Genomic DNA, 10,278 nt, shown 5'->3' with positions numbered 1-10,278 from the left:
CATTGTTCATTGATTGTGAAGTCAATTAGGCTTGCCTTATGTGAGTTTTATGTCGGTTTCTAAAACAGACTGGCATAATAATAGTAACGAATGAGTTTGAGAATATTAGTGTATTGAATATTTACAAAGATCTAGTATTGTTCGTCCCTACTCTGAACAAATCAATCCCAAATAAGTATCACAGATTTTCCTGTACTGTTGTCTTATATCTAGTGTTTTATTTTTAATTTACAATGTAATTCAAGGTTAAAACTTAGCCAACTGCTAAATCCTAGTGAAAGTTCATATCTTTAAGGAAATCCAGTCTTGTTTCTTTCTTTCTGTCAGTTAGAGGGAGATCTCTGTACAAGGGTTTTATCTCAAGTGTAAATATCAGTGATGTAAACCAGACATCACTCTGGACCTCAGAGGCAGATAAGCCTCCAATTATTCTCAAAGGTTACAGTGACAGTGTGCATTACCTCAGCAGGCAATCAAAGCCTGACCTCCAGCCGTGAGGGAAAGTAAACCAGGGTGGGTAGTTTCCTGTAATTGAATTTTTTACACCATACATTTCCCAGGAGCGTTTCCTCAACAGAGATCACATTACAAAACTTACTCAGCTGGTCTGACTGCTCCAAGATGGCTCGGTTTGGGGACATTTAACTCAAATCATGTAGCTGGAAAAAAGGATGAGTCCTGTTAAAGTAATGTAAATCATTGAGGGGCGCAAGAGACGCTACATGGAGTTACTCTGTTGGATTAATTTAACTGCTGTCAAGCTTTAAAGGTTGGAAAGAGTGGCACCATGTGGACAATATAGGGAGGTGCAATTATCAGAGTTAGGTTCATAAACCTTCAAGGTTTTCAAGCACCTCCCAGCTTTGGAAGGTATTGTTTGAAATAAATAAATAGATGACCCACAAAAACCATGACAGATACTTAAAGTTTACTTGGGTTGTCGGCTGTTTCTCTGTGCAGCAAGCCCTTGTTCAGATATTTCAGTTTCAAAGATGTTAATGAAAAATCTGAACACTTTTTAACCCTGAATTACATTGAAATTGGGTTATTTGCAAAGCTTACAGCATCCTTTCCAACCCTGCATGTACAGTGACCTCAAAAAGCATTCAGACCCCCTTCACTTTTTTCCCTCTTATGTTGCAGCCTGGTGTTACAGTAATTTCATTTCATTTATCTCAATCTACACTCTATTCTCCATAATAAAAAAGTGAAAGTTTTTTGTGCAAATTTATTAAATATGAAAATTTAAATATCATGTTCAAAAGTATTCATACTTTGCTAAAACACTTTTAATTTAGCTCAGGTGCCTCCTATTACTCTTCATTGTTGCTGAGAAGTGTCTCCAATTGTGGGAAAATGAATTAATTAATGCATATCAGAGCAAAAACCAAGCCATGAGATAAAAGGAACTGCCTGCAGAGCTCAGTCAGGATAATTCTAGCTGATGGCTGGATATTAGCAAGACCTTGTAGCGCTGCAGGTGCCAAAGAGCATAGTGGCCTCCATAATTGTCAGCTGGAAGAAGTAGGGCACAACCAGGACTTCCAAAAGATGGTCATCCAGCCAATTTGGGAAATTAGGGGAGAAGGGTCTTAGTGAGAGGTGACCAAGAACCAGAGCTCCAGAGATCTTATGTAGAGATGGGACAAAGTTTAAAAAAGACAACACTGCAGCCCTCCAGGGATCTGGGTTTTATGGCAGAGTGGCTAGATGTTAGCCTCTCCTTAGAGCAAAACACTTGAATGCCTGATTGAGAGTCGCACAAACATCCACATAAAAGCCAAGCCTTCAAACTAAGGTGTTGAAACATCTCGGCAACAATCAAGAGAATGTTAGGAACCCGAGCCAAATTCAAAGTGTTGCAAAGGGTCTGAATGCTTACATCAATGTTATACTTCAGGTTTTTATTTTTCATACCTCTGTAAAGAAAAAGATTAACTTTAACATTATGGGATACTTAGTGTTGATTGAGAAAAAATGACAAACATAGCATCACACTGCATTATGCAAGTTACATCATGGAAGTCACTTGTAAATCTAATGTGAAAAAGCATCAGTGTGTAGCCTTCTGTCACCGTTGATCAATAGCTCTAAATAGACCCACTTAATAGAACAGGACAAACAAGCTATCATTGAGCAGAGAGGCTTAATATAATTTTTTTCTTAGACACCCAAGTGATTAAAACACCAGAGGAGAGTCAACAACCTTTATTTATCCATATATGTGCCACTCAGAAATTGGGAAGAGGTGTTACAGGATTTGCCCTCAAGAGAAGCCTATATGGATCATTTACAATTTCTTTCTACAATGAGGCCATTGACAAAAATGAAGGGGAAAGAAAATAAAGACAATATGGTCGTAACAGTGTAAACGCATGGTAATATACACAAAAGAAAAAAAGCAATATGTATCAGTGACATCAAATTAAAATGTAGGGTAAGTTAGTATGAATAAGAACAAAATACTCCTGGAAAAAAATAAACCCTAACTTTTTTTCTCAAACAACAGCTCAGCATACATTTCTACATAGCATGCAATAAGGCACCTATCTAACACAAGGAAGAAAACTATGCTACAGTTTGAAGCACAATTGTTATCCAAATAAAATGAAAGAAAATATTGCTCACCATGTTCACTCCCATAAAAACTGTATCTCTCATTCCCTTTCATATAACCCAAGCCATATCTAAAAAAATACATCAGTTTGTAAAAGATATTTTACACATAACAGTAAATAGAGCGCAATCCATTGGAATTCAGAAAAAATCTTGTAAAAGTGAGATTATCTCTGTAGTCTTTTAGTATACACAACCTTATTCTCTCTAGATCAAATTGTGGTCAGATGCAGATCAACATGAGTAGAGTTACCATTATTCAACACACTGGTAATTGAATTAGTCTCCAAAGGGATTAAAGTATGAGTGTGCATTTATTGTACATTTGGGGTACCAAAGGAAAAAAGCACTGTAAAAAAAAATCAAGACACAGGTCATGTTTTAATATGCTACCCAGTAGATTTTATTTTCTATTCTGCATTACCTTATGGCTAACTGCATGTCATAAAAGAACCAGGGAGTCAGCCAGTATTGCTCTCTGTACAGTCTTTGCAGCATTGCTAACCCATCATAGACATAGAAGAAAACAACTTTATAAATATACAAGATGGCTCTTCTCTGATGAAGCCCAAATTCAATAACAAGCGGCATGAAAACACCTGCAACCTGTTTATCTCCAACACTTAAAACAATTTAAAGTCATAAAAGGAAAAAAAAGGTGGAGACAAAGTGTATCTTACTATCAAAAATGTAATCTTTTGGAACAGCACACTATTCACCTATACATATATATAAAAGAAAAATCAATACGTATTTACATGGGATTTATAATGTTTGCTTCACATGGGTTATGTGGGTGAAAAAGAAATCTTTCAATTCAGAAAACAGTTTTTGTTCACCGTTATGTGTTGGTAGAATTGAATAAAGTTGCAGCTGAAAAGCGCATGTGCCCACCTGAAGGTACATTAACTGGATTCTTCTATCAAAATGACTAACCAGAGGGTGAAGCAAATTTTCCCCAGGTAACAATATTATCATGGCAATCTTCAAATAACCTTTTTTTTTTTCTTTAAAAGTGTTCAAGAGGTCCTGGAGCGAGAGAAGCACAATCACAAACAAGAACAGAGGCTCCTTTACAATTTATTGTCATCATCCTCTTTATACTGAGCAGAGTCCCGGGTTCAGCTCTGGGTTACAGGTCATACAGTCCTATTAAAGAGTATTTCTGTCCATATATTCTCAGCTGCTCCACTTAAACGTAGTAATGTGCTGACCTGACCATTTTATGTCCATAGAAGTTGAACTGTTGTTTTTATATAGAAGATGGGACCACTGGCAGAACAGAAAGCGGGTGTGGGAGCGTGGATGCTTGTGTGAGGGTGGGAAAAGCTCACTGATCTACATGGATCCTGTGATGTCTAGAGAGGGAGGACGAATGGTTAAAGCCTTTTCCACACTGGGAGCACCTGTAAGGTTTTTCCACCGACAGGATGCGCTGTTTTGGGAAGGCGTTGTTGGGGAATCCCTTCGGTGTAGGAATGGTGGTGTACTGCTGCGGTGGCGGCTGTGGGGGTTGTGGTTGCTGCTGCTGTTGTTTGTTCTCCAAGTGGACTCTCTGATGCCGGGCCAAGGAGGAGGAGTGATTGAATCTTTTGCCACAGTGAGCGCAGGTGTAGCTCTTTCCCTCTGAGTGGACTCTTTGGTGCCGGGACAGGGAAGAGGAATGATTGAAGCCCTTGTCACAGTGATGGCACATGTAGGGCTTGTCTCCCTGCTGGTGCACCCTCTGCTTCGGGGGAGTGCCATAGGTCAGGGTTTTCCCAGGCTGAGGAGGAGAGAACACTGGATTCTGCAGGTGAGTCTTGTGGTGGCGAGAGAGAGAGGATGAATGATTGAAGCCCTTGTTGCAATGTCTGCATGTGTAGGGCTTCCCACCGGCATGGACCTGCTGGTGCTTCTTCAGATGGCGCTTGCGGACAAAGCTCTTCCTGCACATATTGCATTTGTATGGCTTCTCACCCGAGTGGATCCTCTGGTGCTCTCTCAGAGTGGCAGCGGCAGCAAAACACTTTCCACATTGCGCGCATCGGTGGGGTTTGTCACCCAGCACAACAGCAGCGTGGGTTTTCTGGTGCTGCTTCAGGTTGGACGTTGTAGCAAAGCCTTTGCCGCACTGGCCGCATGTATATGGCTTCTCACGCGCATGGACCTCCTGGTGTTTTTTCAGATGCCTCCTGCGGACAAAGCTCTTCCTACACTGGGTGCACTTGTAGGGTTTATCCTCTGAATGCATCTTCATGTGTTCTCTCAGGGTGATTGCAGCTGCAAAGCTCTTACCACACTCTGAGCATCTGTGGGGCTTGTCTGGTAAATGAATCATCTGATGAGACTTGAGGCTGAAGGCATCAATAACATCTTTGCCCATAATTTCAACTCCAGGGGGAACATAGGGCTTTTCTTTCATATGAATCTTCATGTGCTGCTTGAGACTGGCCTCCACAGCAAAGCTTTCACCACAGTGGACACATATGTAAGGGTTCAGGTCTTTATGGATCTCGAAGTGCTGATGAAGATCAGCTATGCTGCCGAAAATCTCCCCACACTCATTGCACTGTAGACCATGGGCTTCATGTATGATCACTCCATTCTCAGACTCCACTGTTAGCTCTCCACCATGATCCGACTCCACTTTCACTACATGCTCACTCTCTGTTTTGAGCAGCACCTCACCCAACAGGGCCTCACTTCCTGACGTCTTGATTTCTGCTCCTGTGAAACAGTGCATCTCACCATGTTCCACCTTAATGTAATCATGGTCCGTCTCAGCTACAATTGCATCCACACAGGCTACAGCTCCGAGCCCTTCTCCCAGTCCCTGGATCTTTAAGTCTGAACCGTGGATCTCCAGCTCTAATCCACGCTTTTCCTCTGTCATGATCTCTGTTTCTGCTCCATAATGAAGGTCGACATGGCTGTGGGCTATGACACACTCCGACCCAAGTGTGTCAAGGCCGGGTGTGTCACATTCAGTCTCTGACTCGGCCATGAGAACACACTCCAGCCCTGCGACCTCCGTTTTCTTGCCGGACGATAACTCAAGTAGGAATCGGGGGTATAAAGGTGTTTTTTTGTTGAGGGCAGCGCTGTTGTTAGTTAGCAAACCCTGTAAAAAGAAAAAAAGATGAGAAAACTTGAATTACTTAAGCGTGTTAAGCAGTTTTAACTCAAAAGTACGGTTTGTCAGGATAAGGGAAGTTCATGAAAATGAGCAGATACCCTGCAGATAAGACATCTGAAACTCAAACAACAAAAGACTGTCTTGACAATACTGATAATGATACCAAGCTGCTGTGATTATATCTGTGCATAAATAAAGTTTTGTCCATTTGAAGGTTTAAGCTTAAATATTGGTGGAGAAACATCCTTATTCTGCTATTAAAAAGGTTTCACAATGAGATATCTGCATCGGCAGATGTGTAAATTTCTGCTGATAATTACAACTGATACTTTCACTGTAAGGATCTGCCTAGATACCAGTATCAACTGCAAATAAAGATACTACAGGGAAATGAATTAGTAATGTTTTAGGCTGAACTCAGACCTACGTCTGCAGATTTCCGTATTCTTTATTCATCTTCATTCATTGAACTTTAAAGGTTTCTTGAGAAATGTATTTTAATTGTTCATCCTCAAAATTTCATTATCTTGACTTTCGAGTCGAAACCACATTGATATCTACAACAATAATAATAATTTTCAAATATGGCCTATTAGATATTATTAGCACAGAGAGATCATATTTAAAGCAACTGGCTATGAGAGGAAAGCTGAAAAATAAGATTGGCGCCTAAACGCCATAGGAAAAGGTCCAGCAAAACTTCAGCAAAACAAAATATTGACTGATGCCAAAACAGATCAGAAAATGTGGAATATTTTAACACAACAGATGATTACCAGTGTGATAGGTGAGCTGGTTACCACTTGACTATCTTTTCTGATTTCTTCATTTGACTCTGCATAGTTTTATGCTTATTAAAGTTACGTTATGCATTTATATAATACAGCAATTGAAACTGTTGAGTAAAAGACCTTCCTTATTTAAAGATTTTGTGCAATGTAGCAGAAAAAAAATAGTACTGCACAATTAGCCTAATAAAATCTCAATCTCAAAAAGTAAGGCTGTGCTATCAAAAAACTGCATTAAAATCTACAATCAGTTTTAGTATTAGGTAGTACTTCAAAAGTTTATAAACACATTGGCAGAGAGGTTTAAAAGTTTATAATGATGCCATGTTGTAAAAATAACGTAAAAGTTGTATTCTTAAGAAACAATCAAGTTATTTTGAAAGTAGCTCTGTAATAATTCTCAGGTTCATGTGTATGTAATGCTAAATCTGTTATGAGTCGAGAAAAAAACTTTACAATGTCTACATTTCCTTGATAATTGAACTAGTAGACGTATGATACCATTTGTGTATTATATCATAAATGCAAATCCTAACATTGTCTATTATTGAGACAATTCCACATTCCTTCCAAATCGTACAGACTGTATAACAAAACAAGGACACAGGTGCAAAAATGCCAAATCTTAATAACATTTATGCTGGATATTGCTTACAGTTTTGGTGCCCACAAACAATACATTTCCAAAACTCTGGTGCCCTGGACTCCGTTTTTGGTTGCTGTGGCCCTAGCAGAGGTTTCACAATTGTGTTATTATTATTGATAGAAATTTTATTTGAGAATGATTTTATTCCACGGTAACTCTTGGAAATGAAAAGCCTGCAGACTGACATATGATCAGGCTAAGTAATAAAATATATTTAAATAAACTCACGCATCACCTCCAATCAAAGCATGTCTGACACCGTACTAGGCACGCTAAATGATCAATTTGCTTGCTAAGTTAGCACTCCAGAAGAGCTTAACCCCAGTGGCTAGCATATTTGATAATATCAAAGTGGACCACAACATCATGTCATGCTGCCTATTCTACATTAATCCGCAAGGCAAAGCCTACGGGCCTACATCGTGCAACTGCGTAGTTCGCAGTTTTTAACACAAAATACAACCTAGAGGGTGAAACAAACTTTCTAAGGGCCAGAATTTGTTACTAAACACTGAACTGTTGGTTGCTAGCCTCCAATTACAGCTACAAATAGCCTCCATAGCCGCTAGTTAGCTGGCTATGGTCGAGGGGGGACTGGTTAACGACAAAACAGCATTGTGTTAGCTGCTAATATGTTCGTGATTTAGCTCGCTAACTAGCTTCGTAGCAAAGCATGTCGAGAGTACGAGAACTACTAATGAAACAACAACAAAATACTTACATGGAGATTTCTAAACGATATATGCGATTTGGCTGTATTTCTGCCTTCACTACCGACGCGGAAATTCTCCTTGTGCGACTAATAACAGGCCATCTTGTTCTGCCACACCAGCACTTCCAGCTAGCCAAGATTACATGCTCGCCTAAGATGGCTGCCGCTAGCTAACGTTAGCCAAGTTAGCCTCCGCCCTTTTCAACCTATAGAAATGGTTTAAGCGAAAAATGAGTGGGCCTGAAAGCACACAACTACGTCGTAAACGCGTTAGACATATTTAAGACCGTCACAGAACCACGATTAGTCGGTAATACCACCAAATACGTCGATGTGAGCAAATGATATGGCGGTTAGCAAGCTAAGAGCCACACCGTAAGTCCAATCAGGAGTTGGCTAGCTGAAACAAAGATGGCTAACCGTGAAGGCGATGAATGCTGCGTGAAAAGCCCGGGAAATGACGACTCTTACTTACAAGGGGCTCCACCTCAGTCAATAATCAGACCACCAACCCAATCCAAACACAAAAACCAGGAAGAATATTGTACAATAGGTGTATCACTCGCTACCTGCGATAGTACGACGAAATCTTGGCTACAAACCTGCAGCCCTCCTTTACTGCGGCAGCACCCGACAGCCGCACACAACACCTCAATGGCGGCCTTGCTGATGTTAGCAGCTATCCAGCCGAGACAAAATTAGCGTGCTGGCTACATAGCCACGATGCCAAGCTAAAGAGCAAGCTAATCCAGATGGCTAGCACAGCTAAAGTCAGCTCCCTACTTTAGTAGTCGCCTGTGAGATTGTTAAACATCGGAGCGGAAGCTTTGCTAAACCGCCCATCCGACCATGTTAAGTCAGTCTTAAACTGGACGAAGATTCAAGAAAGGTGGATGGGCAGTTCCCTTACGATTATGCCTCAAAAATAACCTGGATGTGATCCAGAGCAAAAATAGCTCCAAAGGCAGTAATGTTGTGTGCTGGTTAGATTTTCAACAGAACACAATGCTGAAACCAGTGCGAGTCCGGGCCTGTATTTTTCCATGACAAAGTTCGTGCCATCAGAACTGGAAATGCATAGTAGTCCCCAAAATGTGCTCATTACAGATCATCAACGCCAACCAAGATCGTATACTGTTAACCAGACCTAAACTGGGCTTTTTGCTGCTACTACTACTCATTAAAGTTACATTTACGCGGAGGGGGAAAGGATCACACCGGCTATTAATGTATAAAATCCAGCATGCACGCACACCCACCTTTGTCTCCTCGACTTTTGATTGCAGAATTAAGAGGGAAAAAAGAATCGTTTATCTGCTTCAAACTCTGGATTGAGAAGGGCTTTGCAAGCTGTTGTGAGCCTTAGCAAACCGCTGTGTGTGTCTTCCTCTCTCTCGGTCTGTGTGTGTGTTGCTGGCGCCACAGCTCATCTGGCGCCAACGTTGGACTACCGACGCACTTTAGCGAACGCCACTATTGTCGTCTTAATGCAGCACCTATACCACTACCGCCCCCTACAGGTTAGGGGTGTTACAAGAGAAACAGAAATACGTCGTTATTATAGAAATGTATTTATTATGGGCGCTTTCCCACTAAAACCCCCCGGACAACCATAAAGCGAGACTTGAATATCTAGCTTTATTGTCATATTCAGTGCTTAACAAATTTATCAGACCACCCTAACCCTAACAAAGTAAGGTTTATGCCACACCTGCCCTAAATTAACAGCATTGGTAATTACCAAAATCATTTTTTATGTTTCTGAAATGGTTAATACACCAATATGTAGAAGCTCTTTGATCAAAATGATATTTTTAATGCTAAAATATAATTATTATTATTGTTACCCATGAATTTTTAAATTTACTGATTTTCAAAAAAAAAGAAAAAATAGTAAAGCACATTATTATTTCATGATTAATATATCAAATTATAGTTATTAACTTGCATTCCTGAACAGAAAAATGAGTTTTAGTGGTTGAATGTTATGCTTGATTAATTTCTGACTTCTCAGAGAAGCCCAGTGAGCCAGCTCAAATTTGGGTGAAATTTGAAATCCCTCATTCCTGTTCACAATGGTAAAACGTGGAGCACTTACTGAAAATGAAAGAGTCCGCATTAAAGCACTTCATGATGCTGGATGGTCTTTGAGACACATATGGCAGGTGGTCTAATAAATTTGTTAAGCACTGTATTTGTTTTACAAGCAAGGAATCTGAATGCAAACACTTTACTTGGAGGATGTGTGTGGGGTCAGAAAGTTTGAGTCACTGCCATTTGTTTTGCTTTAACCATGCACAGTCAAAGTCACTTAATTTTTCTTTTTTAATCTCTGTAAAGGTACTTTGTGACCCAGAAAAATCCTCCCAAGAAGCAGAATCAAGAAGCGAGTGGCATA

General features: G+C 40.2%; 1 protein-coding gene across 4 annotated transcripts; it reads right to left on the bottom strand.

Annotated features, from left to right (window-relative positions):
- Nucleotides 1-2,193: 2,193 nt before the first annotated feature.
- si:ch211-198a12.6 (uncharacterized protein LOC563253 homolog) lies at nt 2,194-9,322 on the bottom strand. Of its 4 annotated transcripts, none has more exons than XM_041789500.1 (2): nt 9,140-9,322; nt 2,194-5,719 (listed from the first exon to the last, which is right to left on the bottom strand). In XM_041789500.1, the coding sequence occupies exon 2, from the start codon at nt 5,600-5,602 to the stop codon at nt 3,947-3,949; it is 1,656 nt and encodes a 551-aa protein (XP_041645434.1). In that variant the 5' UTR covers nt 5,603-5,719; nt 9,140-9,322; the 3' UTR covers nt 2,194-3,946. The 4 variants fall into 4 exon arrangements, with proteins under 4 accessions (XP_041645434.1, XP_041645437.1, XP_041645438.1 ...); XM_041789503.1 differs by lacking the exon at nt 9,140-9,322 and adding an exon at nt 8,450-8,666; XM_041789504.1 differs by lacking the exon at nt 9,140-9,322 and adding an exon at nt 8,483-8,666.
- Between the last annotated feature and the right edge of the window lie 956 nt (nt 9,323-10,278).

The sequence above is a fragment of the Cheilinus undulatus genome, linkage group 6 (assembly GCF_018320785.1).
Source record: "Cheilinus undulatus linkage group 6, ASM1832078v1, whole genome shotgun sequence".
NCBI lineage: Eukaryota > Metazoa > Chordata > Actinopteri > Labriformes > Labridae > Cheilinus > Cheilinus undulatus.
The sequence above is the reverse complement of the archived record's forward strand: the minus strand, read 5'-3'. Positions and strand labels throughout refer to the sequence as shown.

Coding starts and splice junctions, on each gene's coding strand:
- si:ch211-198a12.6 (XM_041789500.1), bottom strand. CDS start 5,602: ATGGCCGAGTCAGAGACTGAATGTGACACACCCGGCCTTGACACACTT.